Source organism: Vulpes vulpes, chromosome 2, assembly GCF_048418805.1.
Source record: "Vulpes vulpes isolate BD-2025 chromosome 2, VulVul3, whole genome shotgun sequence".
Lineage (NCBI taxonomy): Eukaryota > Metazoa > Chordata > Mammalia > Carnivora > Canidae > Vulpes > Vulpes vulpes.
Genome location: NC_132781.1, coordinates 99,980,021 through 100,000,191, shown reverse-complemented (window position 1 = coordinate 100,000,191; position 20,171 = coordinate 99,980,021). Strand labels below are relative to the sequence as shown.

General features: G+C 44.8%; 1 protein-coding gene across 33 annotated transcripts in view; it reads right to left on the bottom strand.

The window, feature by feature from the left end:
* KIAA1217 (KIAA1217 ortholog) overlaps positions 1–20,171 on the bottom strand; it is a 730,776-nt gene that overhangs the window by 199,311 nt on the left and 511,294 nt on the right. For 3 of the 33 annotated variants that reach the window (XM_072749380.1, XM_072749382.1, XM_072749381.1), the window contains exon 1: positions 150–10,008. The exons of the other annotated variants lie outside the window; for them this stretch is intronic. In XM_072749380.1, coding sequence (XP_072605481.1) covers positions 150–179 — 30 coding nt within the window. In that variant the 5' untranslated portion in view covers positions 180–10,008. Of the gene's footprint in view, positions 1–149; positions 10,009–20,171 lie in introns of those variants that run through there. 33 annotated transcript variants of the gene reach the window in all.

Genomic DNA, 20,171 nt, shown 5'->3' with positions numbered 1-20,171 from the left:
TGCTCTTATCAGCGGCTGTCAGCAAACAGCATACTTCCCTGTGAGCTCCCCTGACAGCCAGGGCTCTGTCACTGTCTCCCAAGAAACATTCGCAAGTCCCCTCCCAGGTCCCCTGAAGATCAAGAGAAAAACTGTGAAATATATCTCACTTTCCTGATGATTTTCCTCAATAGCTTCATTGGAGGAGGTCACGGGAGAAGAAGGCAGGGAAAGGAAACAATGATGATGTGAGATTCCTGTTTGTATGTTCTTTTTCTTTTCTTTTCTTTTCTTTTCTTTTCTTTTCTTTTCTTTTCTTTTCTTTTTTCTTTTCTTTTCTTTTCTTTTCCTTTCTTTTCAATTTTACTTATTTATTCGTGAGAGACACAGAGAGAGACGCAGAGGCATAGGCAGAGGGAGAAGCAGGCTCCCTGCGAGGAGACTCATGCGGGACTTGATCCCAGGACCCCGGGATCACACCCTGAGCCAAAAGTAGACACCCAACTACTGAGCCACCCAGATGCCTCGTTTGTATGTTCTTAAACCAATGAATGGATCCTTTGCCAGTTTCCACACCTGGCGTCTTCTTAAATATTCATTTTCAGAAAACCTATGATTTGAGCTTCCTTTTTAATCTTCTTACAGCAGAAAACACATTCAGTCTTCCAGGTATTTCACTTATATCCATTTTTCCTGAAATGACTTATGGATTCCCCTGCCCCCTCACCCTACCTCTCTGCTGGCCCCAAGCTGGACTTGTCCCCTTCTTGTTTTGGTGCAGAAAGACTCAGAGAGCGAACAGGCATCTTGGACATCAGTAAGCGCCCCCCCGCCCCTTGGATGAAAAGCACTGCCTTTGAAAAGGAGGCCCAGATGCCACAAATAAACTGTGATGCTGCCATCATCTGCTTCTCCTCGTGTCACCTTATGTATCCAGAGAATCTAACACCGGCCCAGGGAAGAAAACAAAATCCCGCTGCAAGAAGATTCCACATTGCAGGGCAGAGAGCTTCTTGTCCAGGGAGCCACAGGGTCAGCGAGTCCCACAGAACCAGCTGTGGTGCTGTCTCTGCTTCTGGAGCTAGTTCAAGAGTCACCTGGCAAGCCCCTCTCTTTTCTCATCTACAAGAGGCCCCCACCTAATCCCCACTGCATTTCTTTTCCATCTGCACAGAGTAAAGATTTTTTTTCTTCTTTAACTTTCTGGAAGAGCTCCCCCCACTCCCACGCCCCAGTTGACAAAAGTCCCCAAATGATTGATAACACCCTGATTCTGGATCCATACATATCTCTTAGTGAGATAAGGAATCGTAACTCAAACACAGAGGCCACCACTGTGGTCCCACACAACAAGGCATGAGTTACCAGGATTTGAAGGCAATTATCTCAAGTAATAATTAGAAATAGTTACGTAGAGCTGAAACCACGGGCTAAGAAAAGTAACAGTGTCAGTGTCACGAATCCACTCAAGAAAGTAGCTCCATATTACTCCTTGGATCTTTCCCCCACCTTATCACTAATTCCATGGCAAATATCAGAAAGCACATAGTGGATCCTCAAATATCGGCTAATTCCCTGAGCTGGTATTTACTGCTGGACTCCTGTGTGCAAGGCCAAGTGGAGAGCTCAGCGGTGAGTCTAAGACCCGTTTATTGCCCTCGAGATGCTTGGAGAACAGCAGAGTAGAGCCTGCAAAAGAAAGGTTCCTTCACCCCTCCAAATACAAACCCATCTCACTCATTCTCCCAACTGTCACAGGGCACAGGCCAGGACCCAATACATGGTGGATCCTGGGACCACACTATGGACATAGAGCACAGAGCTCTGAACTTGGACTCACTGTACAACTACCCCCAGACAGGCTGGGGTCCCCTGTTGTGAATACTGGCACTGGGGAAAACAGCAGTTTTTTACTTCAAAGAGACCCCTGATCAAACTTCAGATATTTCAATTGTTAATAATAATTGGCATGTGAATATTTGACAATATTCAGTTATGCCCCATCTCATGAAAGGGGCTGAGTTTTGAGGGTACTTTTGGAATGAGGGCCCTGAACTTAGAAATTCCCCACTAGGTTCCGGTGATCTTGCTTGAAAACACAGAAACTAGAGAGGAGGATGCCTAATTTGTGATTTATAACTTTGGGGCATGTCATGGCTAATTTTATGTGTCAATATGTTTGGGCCATGAAGTGCCCAGATATTTGCTCAGACATTATTCTGGGTGTGTCTGCCAGGGTGTTTTAGGGTGAGATTATATTTGAAAAAGTAGATACCGTTCCCCCTACTGTGGGTGGGCCTTTTCCAATCAGTTGAGTGCCTGAACAGAACAAAAGGGCTGCCCCACCCCTAAGTAAGAGAGAATTACTTCCTGCAGGACTGCTTGAGCCAGGACATTGGTTTTTCATGGTTTTGGACTTGAGCTAAAATATCAACTCTTCCTAGGTCTCAAGCCTAATGGCCTTCAGACTAGATAGATGTATCTCTATATCCACAGCCAAATATGTTGGGAGGAAAGTTTAAGGTTATCAGGTTATCTTCACTGCAGGTCTTTTCAGAGACTTCAGTATATAAATGTACACTGTAGATCCCACCAGTAATATAGTGTGTAACCCCTGTCAGATCACAGAAGCCTGTGTGTGTGCATGTATGTGTGTTCATGTGTTTGTGTGTAATCTGTCATGGTCCACGGCTCCATGGGATACAGTTTGGTAACCCTGCACTCAGACCATATTGATTTCCCAGGGCACTGAGGGCATGCTCCTTACTTTTTTTTTTTTTTTTTTTTTGAGAGAGAGAGAGAGAGGGAGAATCCCAAGCAGGCTCCATGCCCAGCATTGAACCTGATGTGGGACTCCATCCCATGACTGAGACCACTGCCTGAGACAAAATGAAGAGTCTGATGTTCAACAAACGGAGCCACCTATTCCTTACTCTTAAAACTAGGATGTATTGTCTTCACTCTTTCCTCCAATAACTAACATTTTCTGTGTGTTTTTGACACCACTGCTCTTCATTCACAGAATACATTATCCTAGACACTATGCCTAAGACAAAGGAAATGAAGGAGTCATGGACATCGGATGACATTTATCAGACACAACCAAGAACTAATTTCAGAACCCTGTTTCTGAAAGAGAAGGATAAGGGGGATAAAAGAAGTCACCGTGTAGTTGTCTATGATGGATAAGTGCAGGGTTTTCTGGCTGGATTCAATATCTTTACCCTTTTTGAGAACAAAAGGCACAGCTCAGAGCCCAGGTTTGAATTAAACCCTAAGAAAGTTGATGACTTGCCCTGTTCTCCATTCAGTAGACTTCACCTCATTCTAAAGGGTAGGGGGGAATTGCCTGCGATTTTGCACTTGGCTTTCATCCAGTTGTCCAGACCACCCTATTACGGCTTCACTGAGTCAATTATATTAGCTCCACAATTCCTTTGATTCCTTTCCAATCTAAATTCCCCCCTTTCTGGGGGGACTCAGGACGGTCTAGCCAGTGTATTATCTCACAGCGTATGGAATTTGGAATGGTATTTCCATACAAGGGCCATACACATTCCTTCTCCAGGTTTCCTTCTGAACCACACGTGCTATCAGTTAGCACAGGAGGCTGAGAAGAGACATGGCGGAGAAAATGATGGGAAGAAGAGCCAAGAGTTCAAAAAGAAGGCTCCTCACTGCCTAGCAACAAGGAACATAGTCCCCAAACAACAGTTTTTACATGTAATAGCAGATACAATAAATTGGTTTATTGTGCCCATTATCTCGGGTTATGTCTTCCTCCTACAATTTTAGGAGTAACTGGTCAGTTGGAGATGGCTGCTGAGAGCAAGAAGGGCTTTTGATGACTCAGTGACTGTATGACTTAACATTCCTTTGTTGTCTCTCAATAACAAACCACTCAGGAGTTAATTCCACCAGGTACATGGGAGGTTTTTCTCTGCAGTGAGAAAGCCTGCCTGCCCGGCGTGCTGGGCAGAGATGTACACTATTCTGGTCACGACAGGAAGGAGGGAGTGTGGGGCCAAGCAGCATTTCCATGAAGGCGGTCCCCACAGCGCCCCAGCTCTTGGCCAGCTCTGAAGGTAGGAAGCTTGACACAGGAAGTAACACCACGGGCAGCCACATCTTTCAGTGATTAATAACACCCACCATCCACCCCTGCATGCTCATGGATGGAGGCTTTACAACGTAAGAGCTCTCAGGAAGGAGCCCAAACTCAGCCTCATGATAAAGAAGAAATTATACTCACTAGTCAGCGAAGGCTTCACACAGGGAACTGGTGAAGAACTTCTAAAATCTAAAAGCCGATCTGATATTTTGTAGGACATGCATCCATTATCAGAACATGGAACCTGAAAGAACTTCCGCGACAGGGGAACAAAATAAAGACTTTTAAGAGACTTGTTGACATGAAAGTCGTTGCCCAGCAATTAGACAGCTTAGGCCTGAAAGGGAGGGGAACAACAGAAGTCAAAGCATAAACATCTACGCCAGCTAGTGCCTGGCAGGTAGCTGCCAAACTCCTGCTGTGTGGACAACAGAGGTGAGGAACGCAGAATGCAAGGTGGCAAAGGGGTGAATATTTGATGGATAGAATATATCTCCGAATATTCGACAAGGGACAGACTGGATTAGTGAGACCAGAAACATCACATTCCAAACTATGGAAGACAAGATGTTCCTTTGTAGGACACCAACAGAAAACAGGAAGTGAAAGAGGACACTTGGCATCAGGGCCACTGACTAAGGCTGAGTTATTTTTATCGCTTGGAAGATGCTGCTGCTGAAAGTTCTACTTTCCAGCACAGATGTGATATGTGCCCAGCCTCCCCTGACCCATTCTGTGGCTTCAGAGAATAACCTCTGTGATAGGCTGACAGCTGCCTGCAAGTCACTGAGGCACATGTGGCCAGAGAGCCAGCTTTAGATCCCATGGTAAGGACTTGAGGTTTTGAGAATTCACAAATGTAGGGGTTCATGATCACTCCATATTATCTTGCAGGAATCCATATGGCTGGTAAGAGGGGCTATGTGGTTTTCTAGAGTGGCAATCGGGTTTGGGAAAAAATAAGGATGCTTTACTTCAATGCCTTAAGATTCCAGAAGTCTCAAATACCACTGGCTGTTGGACAATATTAAGAGCAGAGCAGGGGGACGCCTGGGTGGCTCAGCAGTTTAGCGCCTGCCTTTGGCTCAGGGCCTGATCCTGGAGTCCCGGGATTGAGGCCCCCATCAGGATCCCTGCATGGAGCCTGCTTCTCTCTCTGCCTGTGTCTCTGCCTCTCTCTCTCTCTCTCTCTCTCTCATGAATAAATAAATAAAAATATTAAAAAAAAACAAAAAAAGAACAGAGCAGGTTCTTTTTTGCAACCACCAGTTGCAAAGTACTGGTGGTTCAGGAAGTCAGACCATGCAGTTATCCTTTGTGAGAACTGAACTTCAAAGTTGGTTGGAGGGTCTTCACGGTAGAAGGGGTACCTGACAAAGAAGTTTCCATTGACATTGTTGGGCACTGCCTGAAGGATGAGCAAAGTTCGTACTTTTTATTAACAAAACAAAAGTAACATAGTATTTTCCTGAAATAGTCACGAGTTGGCTAGCAAAATCTTTTTTTATTTTTTAAGATTTTATTTATTTATTCATGAGAGACACAGGGAAAGACGCAGAGACCAGACAGAGGGAGAAGCAGGCTCCCTACGGGGAGCCCAATGCAAGACCTGATCCCAGGTCCCTGGGATCACACCCTGAGCCGAAGGCAGATGCTCAACCACTGAGCCGGCCAGGTGTCCAGGTTAGCCAGAAAATCTTAACAACAAACTAAAACAACCAGAATTTGAAGATAATTCTCTTTTCTTTTTAAAATTCAACCTCAGGGGTAGAACCAGTGGCACCACAGACACTCAATTCCATGTAAATAGCTTCCCCACGACTCTATCTTTGACTATTTCCCGGCTTTGCCTTCTCCTTTCCTGGGGTGATCTCTTTCATTCCTATCTAGATGCTGAAGACTTCTAAACACGTTCCAAACATGTTCCTGCAGGTCTCAGCTGAGCCCCAGATCGGTATTTCCAGCTGCCTAATGGATGCTGCATGGGCTCCACAAAGAGGGCATGTCGGGACAAAACTACGGCCCCTAGTCAACCTCCACCTAACCCCACTTGCTCCTCACCTGGGAATGAAATCACTCTTCATCCAAGCAGATGTTGCAATCCTACCTGTAAGATATCTCTCTAATTTGGGGTTCTCCTCCCCATCACGAACATTTCTGCTTTCCTTTTTACAATTTTATTTTATAAACATTTATATAGTACTGACTGTGCCAGTTACTGTTCTAAGAACATTAGGAGACTTTCATCATCTTTTGCTTTCATCAATAACCAGTGTCTCTCACCTTCCATCTGTTCTTCCTATGGCAGTCATAGCAGCTTTGCCTAAAAAAACCCTACCTCATCATAGTACTTCCAGACACTTCTGACACTCCTGGTTCTCTTGACTACTTGGCATTGCCCATGGTGACCTTTACCTGCCTGTCACCTGTCGCTCTGCCTCAGCTCTCTTCACGCTCCCCTTGGAGCCCATGCTGCAGCCACACCATGCTAGACACCTGCCCTTCCAGGGGCACCTGCCTCTGCATTTGCTCTTCCCTCTGCCCATGAGGTCTTTCTTCATCTGGGACGCCCACCATCCTGGGAGGCTCAACCAGGTAGATGAAAGTTTCCCCGAGAGAAGCATTTCCAAACTTCTAAGAAGAGCTGCCTGGAGAGCCCCAAAGGTAATAAAACTCTGCATGGACCTAAAACAAAACCCCAAGTGAAAACAAATGGAACAGTTAACAGAATGGGAAGCAGTGGCAAGAAAAATAAATAAATAAAGGAAATCTAATACAAAATCACAAGTCATGGAGCCGTGGAATACATTTCCTGTGCATGAAGGAAATGACACAGCTGTGGCCACACTAGCAGCTGTGCTGTCAGCCAATTCGGGCGATATAGACAGGAAAATCAGGGAACGATGATTTATGCTAATTTTCTTGTATTTGGTCTGAGTACTCGCTCATTTGCTCTTCCAAACCTCCTGTCAGCATCATTTCTGGTTCTACCCCTTTTCAGCAAGTTTCGTTTTGTTTTTTTTCCTTTTTTTTTTCTTTTCTTTTCCTTTTAAAACTTTATTTATTCACGAGAGACACAGAGAGGCAGAGACATAGGCAGAGGGAGAAGCGGCTCCCCACTGAGCAAGGAGCCCAATGCAGGACTTGATCTCTGGACCCCGGGATCACACCTTGAGCCGAAGGCAGATGTTCAACCATGGAGCCACCCAGGCGTCCCTCAGCAAGTGTCATCTGGCATTTTTTTTTTTAGAAATGAACGAGCACATCTGGCATTTCTTCCTATAATGAACGAGCACACGGAGGCTCCAGTGAAATCGCAGACCATTTGCAGAAAAGCTCCTGCAGGCCAGTCTGAATTCTGTTCATCAAACACAAGTGCTGGGTGTCCTGTGAGCACAAATCTCCACAAAGATGACCAAGACATGACCTCGAACTAACGACTCGTGACTTTGTTTTTTTTTTTTTTTTTTTTTTTTTACGACTCGTGACTTTGAAAGGGAGCCCCCAAAGGGCACTTCAAAAGGAGTGTGTCTCAAACCCAACTGGAGCTTGGCCCTCAGACTCAAGACTCCACTCATCGTCCCCATCTCCATTAAGTGACAACGTGAATCTGCCGCTGCCGAGGCCACAAACCTTGTTTCCAGTGGTTCTTGATGCCCTCTTTCTCTCAAGGTCTTTTATGGTCAGAGCAGCAGTGAATCCCATCAACTCCATGAACAAGGTCCGACTCCTTCTCGCCTCTCAGGCCACCACCCTAGTCACTTCTGTTGCTTCTCACTGGGCTACCAAGGGGCCTCATCACGGCTCTTCTGCTTCCAGGCTTGACCTACCTTCTATGGATGACTCTGCAAAGTCATGCTTTTCAAAAATCGTAGGCAGACACCTCCCCACCCGCCCCAACCAAATCTCTAATGACTTCCTTGCTTAAGTAAAAACTCCAGTATATGCCCCAGCTTGTTGGCCCTCCCTGACCTTGCCCAGCTAAGTCCCCAGAGCGTCCCCCCAAAATGGTTCTCAGTCTGCTCCCACCACGCTGTCTCCTGGCACCCCATTCCTCTGATAGCCCCCAGGGAACGTTCACTTCCAGGCCTTGGCTGTTTCCTCTGCACCCCGGCCTCCTCCTCTCTGTGGGCACCCACCTGCCTGCCTCCCCCTCCACCCTCTCTGGTCTCTGCTCAGATCTTCTCTAGGAAGGCACCCCGAGCTTTCCACACCCCTGAGGGCCCACCTTATTTCTGTTCATAGCCCTTCTACCACAAGGGCCAGTTTATGTTTGTTTACCATCTGCCTGTCTCTAGTACTAAGAGGGCAGATACTTTGCTGTGCTCACTACTGTTTTCTCATGCCTGGACAATGGCACATGTCCTTATTAGATATATGCTGAATAAATGAAAGGCTGGAAGATAAGTGAGGCATGTACTAACTGTAATGCCAGAGCAAAGGTAGGTCATATAGGCAGGGATTCTTCATGCTAAAAAAAAAAAAAAAATCCTTTGCCTTCCCAGGAAATTTCTTTTAAATAATGAGCTCTCTCTCTCTTCCTCCCGCCTCCTCTCTCTCTCTCTCATAGGACTCACGTGCAACTCCATAAGTAGCGCCTGCATAAGTGATATCTGATTAGTCATTCCAAAGTCATCGTGTAGTATCGGACAGGCAGTGTGCTAGGAGCACTGTAGAGTGAAATATCAAACAACCAGTCATCCTCTGCCTTCAAGAAGTCCATACTCCATTACATTCCAGAAGACAGAGCCTGAATATAAAGGATTGAATGTGGAACCTTTGTTGCCTTTTTTGCAGGCAAATGCCTTCTTGAAATTCAGAAAAGGGCAAAGCACTTCCTGCTGGGGTCATCTTGGCTGGCTCTATTTTCTACACTGCAGAGGGCAGGGCTTTGGGGATGGTGGGGAGAAGACCCAGGGCTCTATCTGGGGAGTGGAAATGGAAGGAGCTTGCAGCACACGGAAGAGGGCTCAGCCGGGCACGTGGTGCTCTGGTGCGGACTGCAATTAAATTTCAATTTTCCAGATACTGAATACCTTGATCGGAAGTCACTCGATCTGCTTTATAACCAATTTATATTAAGGAAGAGATGTGAAAGGTTAATACCCTTAATATTAAATGCTTCGGGAAATGTTCTGGTTATTTTTAACACATTTGGGGGGCGTTCTTAACACTTGGTTATTTAGTGCTTTATGAAAATGTCATTGATAAAAAATAATGACCTGGGTCTAACTTTTACACAGCAAGACCAAAGAGAAATATCAGAGTGGAGGGCACTGTCTGCCCCAGATGCACTGGATTCCACTGTCCAAGATGCTGAAACGTAGAAGCAGCGTTAAGAAGGCAGATACCTCCCCAAAAGGCACACAACAGCTTCAGGGAAACCATGCACAAAATGCCAAGTGTGGCCTTCATCACAGAACAGAGTCCGGTATATTTTAGGGCGCTTAAAGACAATCAAGCCAAAGACAAGAATGGGAGGGACTTCTGCAAGCACTTTGTGACAAATGAATGAAGAGGCAGAGAAGAGGAGGGGGGAAATGAACAGAAAGGTCAGAACAGACTCAAGTGGTCACAAGGTCACTTTTTTAATGACAATGCATCTGAAATAACCCTTCCAAAGGTGAAATGACTAAACAGGGATCCCTTTGCACTACAAAGCAAGGATTCATTTTAGTTTTATCATCTAAAAGGAGTTTTAATGCAAAACACCTAACTCGCATTGTCTTACAAAGATTTTCCATTAATCCCCCCCCCCCCAGTTGTCCTTGGGAGGATGGTGAATAGGTGGCTAAGCATCCCTATTTGTGTGGCTTTAGTAAAGAGCTGGTGACCAGCCACCACTCCACTCCCACCCCTGTTAAAAGCAAATCCATTCTAAAAAGACCTGAAGTAGTTGGGAAGTCCATCCTTCTTGTACATGAAATTAAACAGACTAGTCGAGAACCCTGTAAGAAAAGCTGGCGCTGGATTCAAGGCTTGCATAGGTTCTGGGGGCATAAAGAGAAGGGAAACAGAAAGGGCTCAGTCGGGGAGGGAAGCCGGAGAGGGAGGAGGAATCTCCTAAGGGGCTGACAGGTGGAATCCAAAGTCAGAGCAAGCAGGCGCCCAGGGGGTTCTGGGATGATGGAGGGCTGCCAGAGAGCACAGGGAAAATACTCTTTTTCATCTCCTCTTTCTTCCTTAAACTGCAATGACTGTTAAAAAAACAAAAAACAAAAAAACAAAAACAAAAAGCAAAAATAAAAACCTAATGTGTGCTGAAGACACTGAAGCTGCCGTGGGAAAGTCAGGTTTGCTCGAGGGATTGCAGGGTTTGTGTGATGTTTGCTGGAATCTGAGGGAAAGGTCCCATGAGAGCAAACCTAGAATCTAAGGGGTTTTTCGAGGGAAGAGAGTGGTTCAAGTCAGGAGTTCTGCTTGCAGGTGGCTAGCAGTGTTAATCCTATCCTAAAGAACCTGGATTTTGGAGCGCCGGCCCAATCAAGCCCTGAGAATTGTAGAAAACCTGGCCAACTTCTCTGCAAGCCAGTGATAACGGCTTCTTTATTATTCTATTTACAGAGTCATATATTACGGTTATCTATATTATAAATATAAAATATATATAATTATATATAAATAAATATGAAATATTATTTGTAATTTGTAACATGTTTGAACCTCTATGTCAAGAGTTTCACGTCACAAACTCTAATGTTCACTCTGACTCTGCAAAGATCTCCAGAAGCCAGAGTTCAGGAGGGTGACCAAGGCCACCCAGTAGTTAAGTGACAAGGGAGAGCTTGACACTCAAGTGTGGTCATCTCAGACCCCAAGCTCTGTCCCTTCTGCCCAACACATATATCCTCTGCCCTGATCTATACTTCTCATCGTGTGGGATGTGACTCTTCCTATGCATACACTCAGCCTCAGCCTTCACTTTTCTTTAGCCCCAAATGAATGAGGCTGTTCTCAAACCTATCAGATCTGACACCTCTTTTAATGTCCTGGGATGTAATTAATAAAAAAACATCCTTCCGGCTTTTAGCTGCCACTTAACTTGATCCCGAAAATCATAGCTGCAAAGATGACAAAAGCTGCAGACCATCCAAGTGCTTATTTTCAGAAGCTAACAATGGTTTTTTGCACATTATCTATATTTGGACCCAATCAGCAAGCTTTTATTCTGTACTTATTCACCTAAGGCCAGGAGGGGATTAAACCCAGGAGGGGATTAAACAAAACAAAAACTACCAAAGATGATCTGAAAGTGGCAAATCAAAGACTTTTAAAAGAAGAAAACCCATGATTTATGACTAAAAATGGTCAGAGAGAAATAATGTATCCCAGGTTACATTTTATCTGTCTGTTTATGCAATAGTATTCCCATAAGTCAATGATAATAATGTCAGCTGTTAATGTTATTCATTCATTAGTCATTCAACAAATATCCATGGGGTCCTTGCTTCATAAGAGGTTCGGTGTGATGTACCATAGCAGAGCTTCTGGAATTTTCATGTGCATTGTCACTACTTGGGTGGCCTTGTTACAATGTGGGTTCTAATTCATCAGCTCCAGGATGGGTACTGAGATTCTGGATTCTAACAAGCTCCCACGTGATGTTGATGCTGCTGGTCAGCAACTATATTTTGACTAACAAGGCACTTCAGAGAATAAAATAATTAAATTAAACATGGACCCTGCCCTCAAAGAACTTACAGTTCAGATAAGGGGATATATGTCTTTCAAATAAACAGAAGAGTTATGCGCTGTAAGACCAATGTAACAGATAAAGTGTGATTCAAGGTCAAAGAATGAGGGCAGCCTGGGTGGCTCAGCAGTTTACCGCTGCCTTCAGCCCAGGGCCTGATCCTGGAGACCCGGGATCGAGTCCCACATCAGGCTCCCTGCAGGGAACCTGCTTCTCCCTCTGCCTGTGTCTCTGCCAATCTCTCTCTCTCTCTCTCTCTCTCTCTCTCTCTCTCTGTGTGTGTGTGTGTGTGTGTCTTTCATGAATGGATGAATAAAATTGTTTTTAAAAGATCGATATAAAAAATAATAATAATAAAATAAAAGTTTTTTTTTTAAAAAAAAAAAGGTCAAAGAATGACTCTTGGCTGAGGGGTGGTTGGGTGTCTGGGAAAATATGATGAAGGTGGCATTTCAGTTGCTTCCTTAAAGAGGGCAGGCTGGATGTGAAGCCACAGGGAAGGGGGGGGGAGTACATCTGGCAGAGAGACCAATGTCAACTGAGGCAGAGAATTAAAAAGCGTGCCATGCGGGCAGCCCCGGTGGCACAGCGGTTTAGCGCCGCCTGCAGCCCAGGGCGTGATCCTGGAGACCCTGGATCAAGTCCCACGTCGGGCTCTCTGCATGGAGCCTGCTTCTCCCTCTGCCTGTGTCTCTGCCTCTCTCTCTCTGTCTCTATGAATAAATAAATAAATAAATCTTTAAAAAAAAAAAAAAAGCATGCCATGTACAGGTGAAGAAGGAGGAGTCTCATTTGGAGGGAATGGCCACAGGTATGAATAAGACAGTGGGAGATGGGGTTGAGTTGACCTGAGAGAAGTCTGAGAAGCACCCTGTACACTGAAGGGAGACGAGTATGTGACACCAAAAATCACCACTTTGGCAAGTGGATGATTTTAAGCTGAAGGCAATCAAGACCCAGCAGACTCAGAAAAACACTTCTACCTCTACCTCAACTACCTAAAAGAATTCAGATAGGGGATCTGCACCAGGAAAGGAGCTATTACCAGAATTTTTTTTTTTAATCTGAATGACCTATCTGTACAGCAGAACAAACATCTAATAACCAAATGTGTGTTCTTCTTATCGTCCTGTGAATCACCCACCCAAACTTTGAAGCCCCAAGCCCTTATCCCATTCCTTAGCTCAGGTTGTCATATAAGCCTCAATCGCCTAACTTGCCCTTGGGTCTAATACTTTTCATGGGGCTCTTGTACATAAGTTATTAAATTGGTTTTTCTCCTGTTAATCTGCCTTATGTCGATTTAATTAATAGACCAGCCAAAAAAACCTAGAAGGGTAGAGTAAATTTTTTTTCTCCTTTACAACACCCAGTCAGGAAATGGAGAACTGAGCTTCATCAACTGTCCCCAGAGCAGCAGGAGGGACAGATGAAAGAGGCGGAGGAAGAGAAACAGCCTGACAGATCATTGAAGAGGCTACTGGAATAGTCCAAGAGAGAGAATAAGAAAGCCTGAAATAGAGGCAGTCATAAATCATTGATGAGAAAAAAAAAAGCTAGGGGTGCCTGGGTGGCTCTGTCGGTTAGTCTCTGCCTTCGGCTCAGGTCATAATCCTGGGGTCCTGGGATCAAGACCCACATGGGGCTCCTTGCTCAGTGGGAACCTGCTTCTCCCTCTCCCTCTGCGGCTCCCACTGCTTGTGCTCTCTGTGTCAGACAAATAAATAAAATCTTAAAAAGAAGCTGAACCACTGATACCTTAGTTACCTATACTGGGTTTTACTTTGAATAATGAAAGTTACAACATGATGGTCTTGGAGTGCTCAATTCTGGGATTCTGTGGAAATAACTAAGAGATGTTGTCACTTGTTCCAGAGACTTTAGGCTAAATTTAAATTCTCTGTAAATGAATAATGTCCCACCAAACGCAAAATACTCAGTCATTTTTCATTCTCAGAAGGGGTGGTCCTAGCGTCATTAGCCACACTGCCTCTTTCTCCACTTGCAGGTGTCATTTTAGGTCACCCCAGAAAGAGATCTATTTCCAGAGAAAAGTATCTGGCTTTGAAACAGATTACCAGAGGCAGCCTCCAAAACATGAGTTTACAAAGTGGGAGAATGCAAGGTGTTCCAGGGTGGAAAATATTACAATTTTACGTTCCCCAAGTCAAGGAGAGAATCAGGCAGCATCTTGATACCTTAGTCATGTGCGCAATGTCCAAATTGTGGCTACCTTTTGAATCTTAAAGTTTCAGACCACTGACTCTTCCCATCTCGGCAGGAGACAGCGGAGGCCCCTGAAGTATGCAGTAGACCAAATGGAGGTCTTAAAGTTTCCATGTTACTTTCTAAATCCTAATTAAGTGAAAATTCTTCCAAGGAATCATTTCGCTCTGAAGCAGTTTGTTGAATTGTACACTGCAGCAGAACCATGTTCTGTTAAGGAAACAGATGCACCGACTGCACTTCTGTTTACGAAATCCATATTCAGTAGTCTATTTTCTCCTCCATGTGAGTGTCTATCACTGCCATTAACGTGCCTAAGAGAAGCAGCCTGCGTGCGCAGCAAACGTCACACCCCTTGATGGATGGGGAATGTGCCAAGTCAGTTGTTCAGTCTCCATCTCATTGATATAAAGAAGAAACAACAAAAAAATAGAGTCCTTAACTGATTGGCTATGGAAAGAAGTATATAGCTGAGTAGGCAATCACTTCAAGACCTGAGCTGCGGGAAACCAGGGAAAGAGGGAAATGTACAGGGTCTAGGAGGAAACTGTCTGGACCAAGTTGGCAAACATGAAGACCCAGAGTGGTCAGTCCCCCACCCCCCAGTTGGTGGAAGGGGGTTATAGGAAGGGCAGCTGCAGGGAACTCTTCATGCCACGATGGGCCAGTAAGGCTGGCATAACAGACCCTGCACAGGTGTCTGTGCCCCAGATGTTCGCTTCATTCCTGGGTACTCAGGACCGAGAAACCCTATGTTGACTCTGGCAGGTAAACTGGAGGGAGAGAGAAGTGATTAATTGAAGGCACTGCTGATGACACGGTCTAACCAAAGAGCAGACAAAGGAGGGCTTCAGAGTTTGAAGCACACACACCAGGCAGCCTGGAGCTCTGAGCCCAGTGGCACGCGCTGGGAGTGCAGATCAACCGCAGAAGCTTGTGGGCGAAGCTGCTCCTGATGGTTGCCAAGCCCAGCAAATGTGCTTGGTTACAAGTTAGAGGAAAAATCCCTGAGTGTATCTGTCATTTCCTGGGCATAGAAGGGAAGCTGCAAAATGCCAGGTGCTTTCCTCTGGTGTGTGGGCAGGAAGGGGAGGGGAAGCAGGCAAGGAAGCTGTGAGTTCAGGGTTAGCCTAGGCAAGAGAGTTCATCTAGCCAGCACCATTGCGAAAGGATTCCTGAGCATATAGGCAGGTGCATTTTGAAGTACAGCTTGAAGCAAGTTAGGAGTCAGATTTCTGGTTCACCAGACACTACAACTGAACACCTAGATGTCTGTATATTTCCAAAGATTACTTAAACAAGAGTATCTTAGACCACCTTTTGGTTTGATTTGTTTTTCAACCCAAGGACATCCTGTGTGTCCCCTCTTCATCCACCATTGAAAACTTCGAGAAGTGGCTGCACTAGGCAGTGTCTCACACTCAGGCTGCAGATCCTAAACATTTAACTTGACTCAGCCTGTGATTTCTTTAAATAATCTGCCTCAACCATGAGTAGTAGTTGCTCCTTATCAAGAAACTAGACCTGGGGAGCCTAGCTGGCTCAGTTGGCAGAGCATGTGATTCCTGATCTCAGGGTTTTAAGTTCAAGCCCCACACTGAGAATAGACATTACTTAAAAATAAAATCTTGGGGATCCCTGGCTGGCTCAGTGGTTTAGCGCCTGCCTTCAGCCCAGGGCACGACCCTGGGGTCCTGGGGTCGAGTCCCGCATCGGGCTCCCTGAATGAAGCCTGCTTCTCCCTCTGCCTGTCTCTGCCTCTCTCTCTGTGTGTGTCTCATGAATAAATAAATAAAAATATTTTTAAAAATAAAATCTTGAAAAAAGAAAAAGCAGTGTAATGGGTTTCCCCATTTTTGGAGTCAGCACATTGGCCACAAAGCAAAATCTGTAGTAGATACGAAATGCACCATAAATAGTCTAGGGCAAATGCTGCCAGGGTTTTAAGAAGTTAGTAACTCTTGGTTAAATGTAAGAACACTGACCACCTCCTCCACCCTTCTCCTTAACCTGTTCACAATTACACAGAATAAACTTCTTTTACTTTTTTTTTTTAAGATTTTATCTATTTGAGAGAGAGAGAGAGAGAGTACAAGTGGGGGTAGAGGGGCAGAGGGAGAGGGAGAAGCAGACTCCTTGCTGAACAGGGAGCCAGACGCGGGGCTCAATCCCAGGGCTTTGAGACAATGACCTGGGCTGAGGTAGATGCTCAACTGACTAAGCCACCCAGGCACACCCAAACTCCTTTTACTTTTCCCAAGTGAGGCCTTCCTTTAGAGCCAAGGACAGGGTCTTGGGGAAAGTGTACACAACCAGCCTGAGCTGTCAGAGCAGGGGAAGAAGTTTTTGGATGAGCAGCATTTGTGACCAGAGGAAAACAGTGGCTGATTCTGAGCTTCAGGTTATTATTGGTCCAAGTTGGTCCAACTCAGTTCCTGGGCTCATTTTCTGGAGTTTTCTAACAGTTAAACAATGTTTATAGCAAACCCTTGTGACTATTCAGCCCTAACTCCAAACTACATCAATTTATTCTTTTGGGGATCCCCCACCTTTTTCCATACCATGAAAATTAATTCAGAACAATTTTGCACTGTTTTGACTGTCTTAGTTGTTCACGCACGTCTCCTTCAATTTTCCAGCAAACCCGTTTGTGATTAGAAAAGTGCCAGAGATGCTCATCCGAGCATCTCCATGACAGACCTGGACAGTGTTTCAAGTATTACTTAAGTCGTTAAACAAAATCCTTAATGTTGTTTCGGCTGATTTCAGGATATAGACTCTCTAGGTGTGCTGCAGAGGTAGGGATCACTTATTTGCCATGTTCTACCTAAGGCTGTGTGTGTGTGTGTGTGTGTGTGTGTGTGTGTGTGTGTGTGTGAATTTAACACATAGTAGATGAATCTAACGTCTTCAGAGTCTTAGACTTTTGGGATCTTTTGTGTTTAAATAAGAGCTCTTGATTTGAAAAATCTGCAAAGGAAAAGGAAACATAATCCTTAGTAGGATTCTTTTTCAAACTGAGGTCAAAAAGCCAGATGAAATAGGTTAATACTCTTTGTCAGCTCTACGGTAGGACATAGAAATGGTGCCATTTAACCAAAAGTATGCTTCTGATCAAAGCTTATGAGTGGACAGGGACACAAGTCACTATCCCTACAGACTGCCCTAGAAATGTCCCCATACACCAAGGAGGAACAGGAGGAGCAGAAGTGAAATAGCTGGCCAAAGTTCTTGAGGATAGAAGCTGGTGGGAATCTCCCATGGGAGGGCAGGCTCTGAAAATGCCCATGGTATATGGCAAGAAAAAGTAGGCTGGGTCTCCTTGTCCACAAGACCACCGCAGGGGGCTACACTTCCCATCCTTATAACCACTGCAGTCAGTGCAGGAGGGAGGGTATGACAAAACTTAATGTATAACAGAAGAACTCAAATAGGTGACAGATGGAAAACAAGCTTTGAAAAAGAGAAAACAATTTGCTATCCCTGCTAGATATATTGTACCCTCCCACCACACCGAGAAAAGTCCTAAGCAAGGGGGCAGGGGGGGGTGCCCAGGTGGCTCAGCGGTTTAGCGCCGCCTTCAGTCCAGGGCGTGATCCCAGAGACCCGGATCGAGTCCCATGTCAGGCTCCCTGCATGGAGCCTGCTTCTCCCTCTGCCTGTGTCTCTGCCTTTCTCTCTCTCTCTCTCTCTCTCTCTCTCTATTTATTTATAAATAAATAAATAAAATCTTAAAAAAAAAGTCCTAAGCGAGATAGATACCTGTTCACATTATGCTTGGTTAAAGCTTGCTTCCTGTCATATTACGGTGGTAAGCTGAAACTCAGCCAAAGAGAACAAACTATCTCTTTTTTTGGTTTTTGTTTTTGAATCTATAGAGCTCCACCTGAGAGATGACTGACAATATTTACAGGCATAGCTTTCAGGATACTTTAAGCATTCCAATAGATTCCTACTCTGGGGCACTTTTGACCTTTCCCAAAATCCTCAAATCCATGGTGAGAAATTGTGAAAATATCAGATTTTAAGAGGTATTTTTAATACTTTTAATGCAAGTAAGAAGCTTTCTTCTACAGAGGAACAAATTCCACACTACACTGATCTTGACTCCATTGTTCACTGATAACCTGGAAGCTCCCCTCCTACCCTCTGTCTTTACTGATTTCTGCTACCCCCCTGGGCATCTTTAGGGCCTGTGGGCCACCACCTACCTGTGGTCTCTAACCCTGGGCTCACCCGGCTCCTTGGTGATAATCCTTCTCCACATTCCTCTCTCCTTTCCACACCCCCGCCCCCCTCAAACCTTGTCCATTCTCTTCAAGCTCCTTCCTCCCCAGCATCTTCTACCACTCTTAGGAGATCTCCATGGAAAAATCCAAGGCAGGCAGCAAGCCTTCTCTAACTCACCACATTGACACAGATCATCTCATCTGTATTCAGCACCAACCTCCAGTCTTTCTTCATTGACAGTAGAAAAGATCTTTGCATCCTCCCTCCTCCTCTTCCTCCACTTCCTCCTCCTCCTTCCACCACTGAAAGCAGGTCCACCTGCCAACTTTCTCCAGGCGTTCAGGCTCTCTCCTATCAGGCTTCCCCGGGGGACCACACACTTCTCACTGCTTCCCATAGTGAATTCCTTCCTTTCACAGTAAGGCTTCTAGAAAGAGCATCCCTGTTCCCCACTTTACCTTCTGGATTTGCCAGTCAATTCCTGACGCACTGTTCCTGTCCCTCAATTGAAATGGCTCTTCCCACAGTTGCATGACTTCACCAACGCTGAATCCAACAGCAATGCAATAGCCTCGCCTTAATGCCATAACATTATTTGATTTATGTAAATAAATATTAGTTTATAAGTAATTTACTTTAATAAATATTACTTAATAATTGTATTAATAAATTCATGATAAATAAATTAATATCTGGCTTAATCTTGTTTATAAACTTAGCATGGGATGAGGGAAATAAGAGCCAGTAGAGCGAGTATAGGGCCACGAGTATAACAAAGTACACAGACATGCCTAGGCATACAGTAGGGGATTAATACATGGCTCTTATTATTATTAATACATTATATAATTAATGCATTAATACAAGTGTGAAGAGCATTGAAAGCTTTATAAAATGAACCTCAAACCCACCTCATGGGCTTGTCTAAAATGCAAATTTGATCATGTCACTTTCTTAATAATCTTTCATTGCTTCCCACTGTTCACAGGATGAAGCCCACAATTCTTAACCCAACATACCTTATACCTCACACCCAGCCTTCACTCCCTAATGTCCCAGTATCCCTCACTGCTCATTAAACTACTTACAGGCTACTTGGACACACCATGACCTCTTTGCTTCCAACGGACTCTTCTGTGTCTGGCAAACTCTGACTCATTCTTCAAGAATCAGTTCAGGGTCAGCTCCTCTGGGCAACCTTCCCTGATCCAAACTGCTTCCCATTTCCTAGCTCCCTCCTGGGTTAGGTGCCCTACTCCTCAGGTGTCACTACACATTTTGTCCCATTTCAGCACCCATGTCCTACATAGCAATCTTGTGCTCTCTTTCCTACCTGCTGATGACTGCCCATGCTTGCAGTTCCATTTGCTGGGCATGTGGATGTTGTCCAACATGTGCATTTGTCAAAGGAATGGCAAACAGAAATAGGACTCAGAGAAAATGCTTTAGAGTCAGCTGCCTTGTATGGATTCCAGTGAATATTAGAAGATAAAGCTACATGGTGACCTAGCCCTGGGAGGTAAGTTCATCAAAATCAAGTCCCTCAGTTTATACATCTGTGAAATAGGAAAACACTTGGTAATATACTTTGACATTTTCAAAATGAAATAATACACAGGAAAAAAGGGAGTCAAAATACGTAGTCTAACCTCCATCCCAGTGTTTTTCTTTTGTTTTTGTTTTTAAGATTTATTTATTTATTTGAGGTGAGGAAGGGCAGAGAAAGGAGAGAGTCTCCAGCAGACTCCCCACTGAGCGGGGAGCCAGACCTGAGGCTCAATCTCATGAGCCTGAGACCATGATCGGAACTGAAACCAAGAGTTGGACACTTAACCAACTGAGCCACTCAGGTGCCTCCATCCCAGTATCTTCCAAAAAAACAAGTCATCTTGGCAAATAAGTAATGAGAAGAATATAGGGACTGGGCTCCTA